At 43.5% G+C, this 16,413-nt stretch overlaps 1 protein-coding gene across 4 annotated transcripts in view; it reads right to left on the bottom strand.

Annotated features, from left to right (window-relative positions):
- The window catches only part of ERGIC3 (ERGIC and golgi 3), a 107,699-nt gene extending 92,434 nt beyond the window's left edge, over positions 1-15,265 (bottom strand). For 3 of the 4 annotated variants that reach the window (XM_085895170.1, XM_085895171.1, XM_085895172.1), the window contains exons 1-4: positions 15,106-15,265; positions 9,041-9,111; positions 8,511-8,598; positions 7,995-8,114 (exon numbers count right to left, since the gene is read on the bottom strand). In XM_085895170.1, coding sequence (XP_085751296.1) covers positions 7,995-8,114; positions 8,511-8,598; positions 9,041-9,111; positions 15,106-15,229 — 403 coding nt within the window. In that variant the 5' untranslated portion in view covers positions 15,230-15,265. The remainder of the gene's footprint in view (positions 1-7,994; positions 8,115-8,510; positions 8,599-9,040; positions 9,112-15,105) is intronic. The other variant, XM_085895173.1, reaches the window with a different exon arrangement.
- Between the last annotated feature and the right edge of the window lie 1,148 nt (positions 15,266-16,413).

Below are 16,413 nucleotides of genomic sequence, written 5' to 3'. Positions count from 1 at the left end.
CGGCCACGTAACTCGAATCGCGGCACGTCGCCCACCGGACGGACAATCCAATCGTGACCCTCTCGGACTAACGCCGGGAACCAGTCACGGGTGGACCTTTCGGTCTCACCGCGATCGAGCCAATCGGCCCCCGCGTGGGATAGGGTTGCTCGCCAAATTCGACCTACCTTAGTACCCACACGGAGGGTAGACCGGGCGATCGCACCTCGCCGCAGGTCGACTTCGGACACGGGCCACTTAAGCGACCCGTTCCGTACTATCGGGATAACCGAGCGGTGTTATTCGTCGACCTCGACGGTTCGATTAATTATTGGGCGTATTCAGCCCACTACCAACCCTTTACGTGAAGCAAGATGAGGATTCAATGAAAGAAATGACGAAGCGAAGCGGGAAACAGTTCAACACAAAGCACATTTATTCGCGATGAACGGAGAGCACACATATTCAATTCCACCAAAAGCACATAGAAAAGAAGAAACAACAATGCAATTTTACACAAAAAGCAAATGCGACAATGCAGATCTAACACCGATTACGCGAGCACACGGCAACACTTATACAATTTTACTTCACAGACGGCGCCGACAACACATATCCAAAACCAAGGAAAAGAACACCCCCAAGGATGAGGCGGGCCTGAGGCCGAGACCGGGTCGGGCCTACCCGTCTGGTGATGAGACGCGGAGCGGCGATGGTTCCTCAACTCCGCGGGCCTCGCGGACAGTGTCTGGTAGGGGGTGGGAAAGGGGCCCCCTTGGTCGCACTATCTCAGCGCGGGGGGAAACAGGAGGGGGTTGCTGATGCTTGGGGGAAAGGAGGATTTCTACTCTGCCTCGAGTCCCGCGACGAGCGTCTCCACCTCGACCAGGTCGCGCCGTCGGCCTCCCTGGTGTGCAGCTCCCGGCACGACGCGAGCACCCCCTCGTCTGCCCTCGCTGCCTCTCCACAGCTCCGTCCTCTTCGCTCCGACTCCAACGCACACGACGACGACGACGACGAACTCCTTCTTGCTTCTTCTTCCCAACTCCACCGGCTGCGAAGTCTTAACTCTCTCGACTTGACGAACGCGGTCGCTTATACAAGCCCCGTGGCTTCGCTCTCTCATCTTTGACCCCCTGCCTTCGACCTTTCACCTCGCTCCCCATTGGCCCGAGAAAAAGTGGGCGTGAATGCATTTTGATCCATAAATTTGCATATAGCGATCGCCCTCCAACGCCCTGGAGGCGGGGCCAAATCGCCCCTCGCTCACCGATTGGACGGAACAAAAGTGGGCGTGTGTCGTTTTTGATCCGTTTTTGGAGCTGAAAATCCGTGGTTTTGTACACGCTGTTCGGCGCGCGCCCTGCACGAGTCCAACACCGGTACCCACAAGCGGCGCAAGAACGGTGGCGATGCGACGGTTGCGAGGTGTGACGTGAAGCGGCGCCGCGGTGGGTGGTTGATGTTGTGGTTGGTGGTGGTGGTGGTGACAATGGCGGTTGGTCCAAAATAAAGATAGTAAAAGAAAAACGGCTATCCTGAAGAGTCGCAGCACGCATGAATGACATGTATTCCCACTAGACAACGGGTTTGGGCCTAACTACACATATACTTACCGAGATATCTCACCTAAGGGACCTGAATGGTGGTTTGCGAATTTGGTAACCACAACAATATACATATATATATATATATATATATATATATATATATATATACATATATACATATATATACATATATATATACATATACATATATATATATACATATACATATATACATACATACATATATACATATACACATATACACATATATACATATACACATATATACATATATATATATATATATATATATATATATATATATATATATATATATATATATATATATATATATATATATATATATATATATATACACAGTGGGGAGAACAAGTATTTGATACACTGCAGATTTTGCAGGTTTTCCCACTTACAAAGCACGTAGAGTTCTGTAATTTTTTTTATCATAGGTACACTTCAACTGTGAAAGACGGAATCTAAAACAAAAATCCTGAAAATCACAGTGTGATTTTTAAATAATTAATTTGCATTTTATTGCATGAAATAAGTATTTGATACATCAGAAAAACAGAACTTAATATTTGGTACAGAAACCTTTGTTTGCAATTTCAGAGATCAGACGTTTCCTATAGTTCTTAACCAGGTTTGCACAGACTGCAGCAGGGATTTTGGCCCACTCCTCCATACAGATCTTCTCCAGATCCTTCAGGTTTCGGGGCTGTCGCTGGGAAACACAGACTTTCAGCTCTCTCCAAAGATTTTCTATTGGGTTCAGGTCTGGAGACTGGCTGGGCCACTCCAGGACCTTGAGATGCTTCTTACGGAGCCACTCCTCCGTTGCCCTGGCTGTGTGTTTCGGGTCGTTGTCATGCTGGAAGACCCAGCCACGCCCCATCTTCAATGCTCTTGTTGAGGGAAGGTTGTTGGCCAAGATCTCGTGATACATGTCCCCATCCATCCTCCCCTCAATACGGTGCAGTCGTCCTGTCCCCTTTGCAGAAAAGCATCCCCAAAGAATGATGTTTCCCCCTCCATGCTTCATGGTTGGGTTGGTGTTCTTGGGGTTGCACTCATCCTTCTTCTTCCTCCAAACACGGCGAGTGGAGTTTAAACCAAAAAGCTCTATTTTGGTCTCATCAGACCACATGACCTTCTCGCATTCCTCCTCTGGATCATCCAGATGGTCATTGGCAAACTTCAGACAAGCCTGGACATGCGCTGGCTTGAGCAGAGGGACCTTGCTTGCGCTGCAGGATTTTAATCTATGACGGCGTAGTGTTACTTCTGGTTTTCTTTGAGACTGTGGTCCCAGCTCTCTTCAGGTTATTGATCAGGTCCTGCCGTGTAGTTCTGGCCTGATCCCTCACCTTTCTCATGATCATTGAGGCTCCACGAGGTGAGATCTTGCATGGAGCCCCAGACCGAGGGAGATTGACTGTTATCTTGAACTTCTTCCATTTTCTAATAATTGCGCCAACAGTTGTTGCCTTCTCACCAAGCTGCTTGCCTATTGCCCTGTAGCCCATCCCGGCCTTGTGCAAGTCTACAATTTTGTCCCTGATGTCCTTAGACAGCTCACTGGTCTTCCCATTGTGGAGAGGTTGGAGTCTGATTGATTGAGTGTGGACAGCTGTCTTTTATGCAGATAACGAGTTCAAACAGGTGCAGTTAATACAGGTAATGAGTGGAGAATGGGAGGGCTTCTCAAAGACAAAACTAACAGGTCTGTGAGAGCTGGAATTCTTACCGGTTGGTAGGTGATCAAATACTTATTTCATGCAATCGAATGCAAATTAATTATTTTAAAATCATACAATGTGATTTTCAGGATTTTTGTTTTAGATTCCGTCTTTCACAGTTGAAGTGTACCTTTGATAAAAATTACAGACCTCTACGTGCTTTGCAAGTGGGAAAACCTGCAAAATTGGCAGTGTATCAAATACTTGTTCTTGCCACTGTATACACACATACATATATATATATATATATATATATACATATATATATATATATATATATATATATACATATATATATATATATATATATACATACATATATATATATACATATATATATATTACATACATATATATATATACATATATATATATTACATACATATATATATATACATATATATATATATATATATATATATATATATATATATATATATATTACATACATATATACATATATATATATATATATATTACATACATATATACATATATACATACATATATACATATATATATATATATATATATATATATATATATATATATATATATATACATATATACATATATATATATATACATATATACATATATACATATATACATATATACATATATATACATATATATACATATATACACATATATACATATATACACATATATACACATATATACACATATATACATATACATATACATATATACATATACATATATACATATATACACACACACATATATTCCCTGCTCTTTTGTCTTTCACCTCATTGTCAGTAGTTATCTGTTGATATTTCATCTTGTACTTTTCTTTTTGACTTTTTTTTGCAATCATTGGGGCTGTATTTATTGCCGTCTCGGTTTGGTGCGTGACAACTTCTATTTGCACCTGTTTTTGGAAGTTTTTTTGCAAGGTGAGTGAGAGATACCTTTTCTGCTTTGTTGTTTTCATGATTGTGTACAAATTGTATTTGTTAGTCTGTTGAACTTTTCACATACTCTGCTAATCCTGCAGTCATTGCTCTGTGCACGTGATTAAGTTCCATCAGGCCATCACCTACTTCTTTCATCGGCAGGTGCGTGTGTGTATGTATGTACGTGTGTCACTGTGGGGTTGGGGGTGGGTGACGCAATCACCCTAAGGGTAATGTGCTCGTAAATTATCAACAATCCATATATAGTCCACATATAATCTGATGGCTTGAAAAATCGTGCAGGGAATGGGATACATCATTCATGCGTACATACTAATTTAAGCACATTTATTAGCTAAAGATCATTGCGGCCTAGCTCGATGCTTAACTCGTGGCCAATTTGTCTGTTGGGGATGTGATTAGTATAGAATGCCTTATGGACATTGGCTTTCCCTCAAATTTATTTCAGTCTCGTGTTAAACAACAGTAATGACCGTTTCAAAAGGTGACCATACATTGGATGGAATCTACTGAATAGCTTGTGGTTTCAATAATTTTTACTTCCAGTAAGTGTGCCCCACTAAATGACACGATTCTCTTCACAAGGCATTTCTCCAAGACGGAAAACCTCCTGGGGGGGGGGGGGGGGGGAAATCAAGTTGCTAAGACTTCCGTCATGTGTCCCTTAGTCCCCCTGGAAGGTTTGGCTGAATTGGATAAGTAACGACTGAATGCATCGTGGTCAGACAGACAGACACCAAATTGCATATTTTAGTATGATATGAATGCACATGCTCCAATTGATTACTTTAATCGGTTTGGGAGGATAGCCAAGTGGTATACACACTCACCTTTGCATTGTCTAGCCTGGGTTCAAATCTTCACCTGTTATAAACTCTCATCCTGGTGTTTTACATGCAGGATGAGGCATCAATGTGTGCTATTGTCCAATGGAGGGACGTGACTCTCGAGTACCAGTCTGCAAGCAGCAGTCGTTGGTGGATGTCAAACATCCCACAGTCTTTTCCGAAGAGAAGGAGCGCTATCTTCAGTACCCGAAGCCAATTTCAAATTTCTATCTAAACTACATGTTGCAAGTTGTCTAGTCATCTTGGAGGTCCCTTGACACCAGGTTACAATCTCAGAGTGTGGTTGCTGTGTGGGTAGAAGTTTCCACTCTAAATAAATTCACACTCCCAGGCGTTCACACGTCACGTTTGAACAACCATCTTCGGCTAAAGAAGGGCAACCATTGTTTTTAATTACTTTATTACAAGCCATTCATGGATCCAGGAGTGCAATATTATTATATAGGGTGGTCCACAAAATCAAGATGGTTGGATTTTCTTTTAAGTTTCTTTCAGCATCGTCTGTTGTACCACATACCAAAACTAGAGGGGGAGCACTCGGGAGAGGGCAAAACCTCCACCGCCAATACTGCTGGGTCACTCAAGTGAACCGTATATCTTATTCATTAAATATGTCAACAGTGCTGACAGTTATAGTTCTTTTCTCCATTTTTTTTTTTGGGGGGGGGGGGTTGGAAATCACTTAAAACATGTAGAAATGCAAAAAAAAAAAAAATTTTCTCTAGCAATTTTTGGGGGGGGTTGGAAATCACTTAAAACATGAAGAAATGCAAAAAAAAATTTCTCTAACAATTTTTTTTTTGGGGGGGGACCAAGTCCAAAATCTAATGGCATGATCCTTGGACCATACCTAACCCCCCCCCCCAACCAAGTTTCGTCGAAATCCGTCGAGGAGTTTTTCCGTAATACTGTTCACAAACAAACAAACAAGCAGTCATAGACTGGTACTTACGAAATCGTCAACTTGACCACTGACCTTGTCTAATAAAAGCTGTCTCTTGAGAAGGTAGCGACACAAACCAGAAGTTTCTACGATGATTCTGTACCAAACCATCAAAAATCGAATGTTTTGGATGTTTGACCTCACTGTGACCTTGAGCTTTGACCGATTTTGACCAAAATCTAATCAGCGCTAGCCATCACCCTCCTGAATCACGTGGTGTAATTTGACATTGGAAGCTTCTTCCGTTCTCGAGTTATCATTTTTTGGATGTTTGACCTCACTGTGACCTTGACCTTTGACCGATTTTGACCAAAATCTAATCAGCACTAGCCATCACCCTCCTGAATCACGTGGTGTAATTTGACATTGGTAGCTTCTTCCGTTCTCGAGTTATCGTGCCTACAAACAAACAAACAAACAAACAAACAAACAAACAGACAAACAGAAACGGAAGGCATCAATATACTTACGAAATCTAAAGATTTCGTAAGTAATAAACCATATCTTGCCAAAAGGTTACCACGTGTGACTTCTTCAAGGTCACACTGAGGTGAACAGAGCTGCTATCCACCAGGAGCGACTCCTTGAGGAATATCTGCCTCCGAGAGATTCCGATGAGAATCGTTCTACAGAGTAACCATGAAAAATATGCGTTTACCTCATAACATCACCAAATGAAGTCATAATGTCTCAAGCTTGACATATCTAGAAAGCACTCATCGAGGTGTTCGATTTGAGGTACTACACGATATGGTTCCTAAAACTTGAAAATTTGACCTTAGGGTCAAATATGTTTGACCTTCGGTGCTAACCATGAAGGTCAAGGCCAATCGCCACCAAACATTAATCAGCTGAACACCAGACCATGAACTATATTCCCATGAAGTTTGAAGACGATCCGATCAAAATTACTCAAAACATAAGGGTTTCGTCGACTCCCCCGATTTGTGACAAAGTGACCTTTGACCTTGACCTTCAAAATTTTATTCACTGAAAGGGACCTCTATAGGCCTCTGATATGCAAAGTTACAAAAATTTCCAATGATAACTGTGCTCTGCAGAATTTTTTATACGTGATTACAGACAAACAAACAACAAAAAAAAAACATACAAGCTGACTAACATATCTTGCAAAAACTTCGTTTTGGCAAGATAACAAACAGAAAGGGGTGAAAACACTAACCTCCGATCTTCGATGGCGGAGGTTAATAACCTCATGGAATAATAAATTTCCATGTACGTTTGTTCGGAGTGCCATATTTCAGTGAACGTCCTGAAGTCTTGTGCAAGAATTGGTTATCTGGTGAGTCCCATATATATCCTTATACGGGATCAAAAACAGACAGAACGCTCAGTTTTATGATTCTGAAAATGTACACAGTGTGAATTGTCAATGCATGGTGAAAGACAATATTATTTGGTATGTCCATTCAAACCATAGTCCAATTGGTCCATTATTCATCAAAGAAACCATCATGAGCAAATACACGTTGGACCAGGATTCACTTCGGAACTCGGCCCTCTTGCTGCATAATGACCGATTGTGAGGATGCGCTGCCTATGCAATGTCCCAGCACATTCGGGCAGCAGGATATTGGAACTTGGCAATGGTGCTGACTGACATCGTGGCCTACCCTCTGCAAAAGACACCGTGGGATATTTAACAGCTGCCAGCAAACGCATATAAATGGACCCCCGGAGTCACATCCCATCTGACCAACAGTGCACTTGTTTGGTGCCCCGTAAGTGAAACAAACACCAGATGACAGTTTATATCTGGGCCAACATTCAAAACCAGGCAAGACAGCTCAGAGGTGAGTGTGCATACTTATAAGCTATCCTGCCAGCCCTATAACCGATGTACAGTACGTGTAACTGATGCAGGCCTGTTCACGTTAACAAGCTAACATTTATGGAAGTTTTGCAAGACATCAAATGATTCCAGGGTTTGTGTTAAAATGCAGCACTCTCACCATGTTTTTCATCTTCCTGTGTGATGCCATGACCGTGCCTGTCCAAACGCTTCTTATACAGCGTGTGTGCCACATCAATTTGCTGCTCTCCGGATACATCCATTGCATCAAGTGTCAGAACTACAACGACACCAACGCCCACCCCCCCAAAAAAAATTAAAACCCCCAACGGATGAGGCTTCCAGCAGTCAATAATGTTGTGGAATCTTAACCACCAGTCATCTTTAACAAATACAAAACATCACTTTCAGTGGCACTTAACGAATCCCAACAAGGGTGGCAAATGCAATTTGAGCTTCTGTGCATGTAAAAGTTACAAACGATGCTTTTGTGAGATTACCCTCATACAACAAAGAGGTTTAGGGGGCTTTCGAGGTAAAGTGTACAAAATAACCGATCGGAGCTGTCTCTGCGTTACACTTGCACAAGCCTATCGGATATGATGAAACACAATAACTTGCACAAAATCCACCCTCCAATTGGTAATCAATATGTCATATGTCAACACAAACATACAGGCACAGGGCATGTGGGGAAATGTTACGTCCAGATTTATGTTCAACTTGTCTCCTCGTGTCGTATCCACAAAAAGCTCTGGACGCACCTGTAAGTACACAAACGTCTGCCCGTCATCAAGGTTGTAAATGCTCAGAAGAACACGAGTTATGTTTATTTCACGAGAGACCATGCAGCCTTATGGTGATGTGTTCCTTGTACCGTCAAAACATCCAAGCGGAACTCACACTCAAATGCACCCGAGCAATTTGCTTTTTGCAGATTGTCGATTGCAGTTCTCCCGAGATCTTTGAAAATGACGAGATGTAAATTGGCACCAAAATTTACGAAATCGCGTTATCGAATGAGTAAAAGGATTCGTTTATCCAAACGGCAGGTAAGGCAGGTGATTCAAATACACATCATTACATCCCACCACCACCCCACCTTGACATTCCTTCCTGATGGTAACAAAAAGTCAGTCAAGCCTTTGTGGCATCTGTACCACGCCCAGTTACAAATACCAAAGGCACGACTCGACGTGACCACACCTCCTTAGTCATGTAGTAGTGCAGCTCCGACAGGAACAAGATGAACATAATGCAACCACTAATGATGGTTACTGCAACAGAGAACAAACAGCACGAAAGAGTCAGGAAATGAGCAAAAATTGCCACATAATGCTTATGACTCCTTCCTTACTTTGTTCCGTTTGTGCTTTCACAAGCCAAACCTAAGTTTTGAAAACTTTCCAGTTGCATCCAAAAAGATGGCTTCCAAAGCATCATTACCAGTTGCTCATTCTCAAGTGGGACATATCTTTTATACCAAACTTTCATTTAATTCCCTGAGAAACACAATACTGACTGCACAAGAAAGAACTTCAGAAAAAGGTCATGTGAAAAACAAAACGTTGAGTAGTTCCTGCGAATGTGAGTGACAGGTCTTAAACAGCAGCTCTTACTATTCATCATGACCCATGAAACACCTTATACCCAAAAAGGTCTGAGCAACCTTTTTATTATTTATTTATTTTAAAGAATGTTGCTCCTGGGGCATTTGTGACATCAATACAGTATGAAGCTTTGATGAAAAAAAAAACAAATGATGAGAATTAGCCTCAGTGTGAGTTTTTGTCGACTTAATCGAACAGACTAGTCGTGCCTCACCCTGATGCTAATCGTATCGTCACGCTGCTAACCACCTGAATCCACTGCTAAAGTATTGTCAGAACTCGAACAGCGCTTGGCAGAGCGCACACCTCAACCAGGTCGAACAGCTTACATTTTGTATCCCACTGGCAGACCGGATGTTCAGCCGGACCTTAACCAAAATCGAATCGGCTTGTTCCTATCATCTACAAGACTCGTCCACCAAGTTTTGTCATAATTCGTCCGCAATGTTTTGAGATATTGTGCCATATGTCGTTTTTGGCTGGAACTCTCAATGGTGAAGAATCGCTTGAAAAAGTCTAATGCCCAGATCCAGATTTTCACCAAAATCTCATCATTTCGCCCTTGTCACACACTCAACTTGTCCACCAGTTTTTGTCCGAATCCGTCCGTAACTTTTTGAGATATCCCGCTCACAGACAGCCAAACAGACAGACAGACACAGGGGTGAAAACATAACCTCCTTCCACCTTCGGTGGTGGAGGTAATAACAGTGATTTATACATTGGCATAACACACAATACAACCCCCTTACCTCCAAACTCCACAACCAAAGAACACCACTATACATACTCAACCAGCCACAAGGACATATATATCCAACAATGCACTCATTTTACATCCATCGACAACCATACTCGGACTATCCCAATTCCTTAAGTTGGTTTATTGAGTAAAGCAGAACCAACCATAGGCTACTGTATATCACTGTGACCTTGTTCTGTTTCCACAGCATCTGCTACAAAATCATTTTCTGTGGCTGAGAACAATTTGAAACAGTTTGGAATTGCCAACAGTCACAGGGTGATGCAAGTTCGGGTAAGAATTTGCACTTTGTTTGGGGTACCAGCATGCATAACACCGACTCTATAAATAAAGGAACCAGACTCGGTGGTATAACGGCATCCGCTCCGAGTTTGAGAGGACAGAATTTCTAAGCAGACCCCAGCCAAGTCATACCAAACACTAACTTAAATGATTAGGGAGGTGCTGCTTCCTTGTTTGATGTTCAGCATATAAAAAGGAGAGAGAGAGAGAGAGAGAGAGAGAGAGAGAGAGAGAGAGAGAGAGAGAGAGAGAGAGAGAGAGAGAGAGAGAGAGAGAGAGAGAGAGAGAGAGAGAGAGAGAGAGAGAGAGAGAGAGAGAGAGAGAACATGGACAAACAACCATGGGTTGGCAACCATTGCACAGACTTTGGGGGCCTAATGACCACCTCCTGAATTGAAGTTCCTTTAAAGAGAACTCATATCCACTAAAATATTCTCTGCCAATCTGAAACTCTGTCCGTCCAGGGTGGAGCTTGGCATACTACACTGACTCCACCCACAATTGTAACCTGAAAAGAAACAAATCATACGGATGGCATTTTGGTACTGTGGTGTGCCTAAGACATCTCAAGAAGTGTCATATTGTTGTGGTGCTGGGTTCGGTGGCGAGGAACGACCGCTGGACAGAGCAATAGGGCCGTCTCCCACCGAACACCCAGAATTAAAAGGTCATCACCCCGGATAACTCCGGAGTCGACAGGTCACTTAAAGGACCGTGGTCGCCAATATTTCGACAGCGTGAGGTAGGGTCCACTTGTCTATTCCAATTTACCCAAGTACTCATGACGTCTAGTATCCAGGGAAGCCACACCCTCGGCCAACTCTGTCCGAACGGAGTCGCATGTACCGACTCGGGTCCGGCGTAACCGAGCGGGAGTTACCAGAGCCACACCGGTCCAAATGACAACTTACGACAAACGGCCTTACTACTTCTCAAGCCCGCACCGTTCTGGGTGAATGGTAGAAACGACAGGCAACGAATTGGAACATTTAACAGATATTTATTTACAATAGGGAGGGAGACACAGAGCAGATTTATCCGAATAAAAGAAATGCAATTTACAATGAACACACACACACACACACACACACACACACACACACACACACACACACACACACACACCCACACACCCACACATACACACACACACACACACACACACACACACACACACACACACACAATGGGGCTGGGTGGCCTTTATTTGACCCTTCAGCTCGGGAGGGAAGGCGAGCTGAGGGTAAGAGTTCGGTCGGGCACCTTTCCGCCTCGTGCGGTCTGGTCAAGACGAGCTGGTTCGGGGGGTGGGGGGGGTGGGACTCGAACCCACACCTTCGACGCCGCACCAAGCACCACGGACCGGGAATGACACAACGGATGCCAACCAGCACGAGAACGGACCAGGCGAGACGAGCACTTGCGGGCAAGACGAGAATGCCAGCAGACAAAGCGAGAACGCCAGCAGGCAAGACGAGAACGCCAGCAGGCAAAGCGAGGGGAAACAAGGTGACGAGGCTTCTTCCTTTTTGCCAGCCGGATCGCCCCCACTATTACTCATTCCTCACGTGAGGTGGGAGGGGTCCGTCCTAAGGTAACTCGCCTCCTCATTGGACGGGGGGGGGGTGTCGGGGCATCTCGGTGACCCGCCCCCCCGAAGAGGCTCTGCAGTTGTTTCAATTTTTGCATATGTACTACCGAAGCGAGTACTGGTATTCTGGCTTCCCATTGGCTGGAGGAAACACTCCATGCCCTTCTTCGGAGCAGAGCCTTGATCTGAGGCGATGGAGGCTCCGCCCACGCCTTCAGCCAAAAACACGTGGACAATGGAGTCGATGGTGCGAAGAAGTGAAGGGAATTGATGTATAAAACTAACTAGAAAATAACTCGCAGCGCACACATAAAATTCCCATTAGACACAGGGGATGGATTCTAACTCTACACATATACTTAACGAAATAACTAAACTCTCGGACTGCTGACTGTCTGTGTGCAAGAGGCTTCCAAATCCGTAACAATATTAACATATTCACAATTGGCATGCCCGCTCTACAAGTTTTACGTTCAGTGTGAAACAACAGAGGTGACTTAAAAGAATCATCAAATATCAAAAGGTTGGAGCCGATAGGCGACACGGGCCTTGAGAAAGCGACGTCACAAATACGCTTCAGGCTTAAAGCCTTGGACCTTGCGCTTCAGAGCTCTGGTGTACATTTGAAGACTGAACAGCACGTCTTCTATCATGAAAGAAAGCTACATTTTGATTACAACCCTTGCAGAAGAAATGAGGTGATGCATGTTATTCTCGGGCACGATGGAGGCAGCAATTGCCTATACACCGCCAAAAGAAAATGTGTACATTTGAAAACTGAACAACGAGCCATCGATCTTGAAAGAAAGGTACGTTTGATTACAACCAATGCAGAGGAAAAAAAAAAAAGAGTGAGTGATTAATATTTGAAGTCTTTAATCTTCTTCTTTCATATGCAGCACAATGCTGCAGAGTAACACCATTGACTGAGGACGTGGCTGTGCCGCTGATGCAGTGCCCTCTGTAGGTTCGGGCAGGAATTTTGAATTTGGCCAGGGTGCCAGCAATAGCTCACCTAATCTTCACGAAGGACACCATGGGATCTGTAACACATCCACCAACAAATGCCGGCAGATGGGACGCCCAGTTTAACGTCCATCCGAGGGACGGCACACATATTGATGAATCACCCTGCCTGTGAAACACCAGGACGACAGTTTAAAGCTTGGTCTGGATTCAAACCCAGGCTGGACAACTTAGAGGCTATGCACCAGCAAAAAAAAAAATTGGAAGGCTGTTGGATGTACTTTTGGTTTTCACCTGAGTTTTGAAGCCTGAATAGTGTCCTGTACAAATACAGAAGGGTGTATTGCCTATACACCGCTCACAAGACTTTTAATCCAGGGAACTTCCTACGAGAGTTGCATTCTTTCAACAGTTATCACAATAAACGGTTGCATTCTTTCGATACCATTCCAGGCACCCACCGGTACAATCTTCGTGTGTGCGTGCGTGCGTGCACGCATCATTTTTTCCGAATTGTATTAATGCATTAATCTGCGAGATGGCTCTTTGAGGAGCTGCAGACAGTACATGCGTTGCGGCAGTGATGTCACAGCGTTAGTCTCAGGTCAGAGACCAAGATTAATTGTCATCATTGTTTCTGACTGCAAACCATCAATGACTCCAGGTTGTGCAAAGTCAGGAGATAATGCTCCACGTGGCAGGTGTCACTTATCGCTCCCGGTATCATTTCAGCAAGGGCTGCATGGGGCTTGGTTCCGGCACTTTCACCACTCTGTCTGGAGTCGCATATTATCTGGTTTATAACCAAAAAGGTTTTCACAGTCACAAGTGTAAGGAGGATTGCTATGTTGCCCTGATGGCGAAAACGGTTGGTAACTGCATTTTCCATGAATTTGTGACAGTATTTGAAATTACATCTTTGCGATTAGCGCTGTGAGCAAGCTCTTCCAGGAGCCACAGGCAGGGAGTGCATTGTGGTAGTGACGTCGCGACATTTGTCTAAGGCCGGAGAACAACATTATTTTACAGACAGACAGACAAACACAGACACACGCAAAATGTTTTTTTTTCCTTTTTTAACAGAGAGAGGGGGGCGAGTTGTGCGCTGAAGAAGTGATGCGGAGAGGGATAGGTGCCTGTCGGTGGTCGGTTGGCAGGGAAAGAACTTCGGTGATCTTCCATCAGGCAGTAGGCCCAAAACGCGCCTAAATTTGTTTCCCAGCCAAGCTTTCATAATATCACCCTCAATCCCAAGAAGTACTTTGGAGGTTCAAGCATGGATTGGACATCTTCGCTGGTGGTCGTATCGCAGCTTAGCTGCCGGGGAAGCTATCATTTCTTGAAGCGCGACTGTGTCGCTGATGCAGTGCCCCTCTACCAGTACACACATGGAAACTGGCACTCATTTCGCCGACCTCGGAAGGATGACAGGCTGAGTCAACCTCCTGGTGTATTAATTCAGCGGCCGACGGGAATTGAACTCAGGACCCTAGGATCCCAAGCCGCCACCCGAACCACTGAGCCAACACCAGGCTGAAATCTTCGCCGGTGGAATGGAACGAGGTTGTCAAGGTTACCAGCTCCACCTCCTGAGATATCTGCACACTGAATTCAAGTTTCTGACAACACACTCCAAATAAATTGCTCACTTGAGGTGAAACCTCGACAAGCCCTTCATTGACGGGCACCATGTATATATGTATATACACATATATATTGTAATCTTACTCAGGCAACCACAAAGCCCAAGGAGGTGGTGCTGTGCTGACATACGTCACAACCACATAATCAATCAAAAGGGCTCTTCTCTAAGATCTGAAATCTTGACAAACTCGAAGATTTTATACTCTACAGCTCTGTGACAATCAAGTGGAAAAAATTAACTTTTCAAACGACAATAATGCAGCAAAACACAAAATAAACATAATAACATTAATCAATTTAGTGTTATATATATATATATATATATATATATATATATATATATATATATATATATATATATATATATATATATATATGAAGTGTAACTGTTAAATGTGAACCACAAGTATCGCACCAGCTGCCCCTCCGAACGTCTTCACTCTGAAATCTTCGAGGGGCTTGGGATAGGCATCGAACTGGCGCAAACGTCTAATCACGTCGTTCACTCTGGGACCAAAGAACGACTGCCAGAAAGCCATGACAGCACATGTCCACTTCCGGTATGGTCGCCTTCAAACTTCTCTTCGTCTTTACAAACGCTTTATAAATGTCTGTTCATCCCCAAATAAGGATGTCCTTGTCTCGGGTATCATAATGTTTTTAATTAATTGCGCATATTAAAAAAAATAAAATTCTCAAAAATTTGGGGAACCACCGATGAAAACACCGCCTTCCAAATTTTTCATTGTGATTTTAAAATGCAAATAATGTACAAAGAAATTTTAATGAAGGTTTGGGGAAAATATTTATAATGGAGGAAATTAGAATATAATGCGATGCATTTCATCAGGTTCGGAGAGATCGAAGTTTTTGGGAAAAGGTTGACTGTCTCGTTTGAGCTAACTCTTTAGCGCTGCATACCCCAGATTGGAGAGACAGCTCCCACTCACTCGTCAAATAACCAAAAAACCCAAGAGAAATCAATCTATGTAATACATACGCAGAATTGGTGGAATTTTGACCCCCGTCCCTTTTTCCCCCTCCCCTTTTCCCCCCTCCCCTTTTTCCTCCTCCCTCATCCCATCATGATTGCTCCATACATCCATCCTTTCAGTCTTCTCACTCAAACCTCTTCCTAAACAGCTTTCTTCTCCCAAACAAGAGTGCTCGGGCGCCATATTGGTTGGCAAGCTAAAGAAGCAAGAAAAGGGAAACAAGACCAAACGTGGATAGCTCCATAAACTCTCTATTGATGGAGGCTTTTCAGGGATATCCCACAATTCCGTGCACGCCACCATGTTGGTTGTGTCCACTTCCTTGGGAACGAGAGCATCAGTCTTGCTCCACAATCAAACACGCTTATCTCGTTATTTCTCTACAACCACTTGTCCGATCGATGCAAAACTTTAAACATCCAAGGGACTTCCCATGGAGAAGATTTTTATTGATAACTCTGACGTCACATGGTATGGCAGCCATATTGGATTAAAGGAAAAAAAACAACTTCAAATGAGCTAAGATCCTCGTCCTCTTAATGATGACGTCATAAAAACAAATATGACGTCATTGTGATGTATCAGGTTTGCGATAAATATTATCTGTGCTAATGCCCGGCTTGATTCCCGCAAACAAAATTGAAACAGCTTGCTGAGTTTCGGAGAAAATGGTATAGGCGATTTCCATCAGCGGAGATGTTTTGACGTCATAACTTTTTTTCTAGGAG

The sequence above is a fragment of the Eptatretus burgeri genome, chromosome 9 (assembly GCF_056783735.1).
Source record: "Eptatretus burgeri isolate ZD-2024b chromosome 9, Ebu_testis_v1, whole genome shotgun sequence".
NCBI classification, from domain to species: Eukaryota; Metazoa; Chordata; class Myxini; order Myxiniformes; family Myxinidae; genus Eptatretus; species Eptatretus burgeri.
Note: the sequence above shows the minus strand (reverse complement) of the source record. Positions and strands in the feature narration are given on the sequence as shown.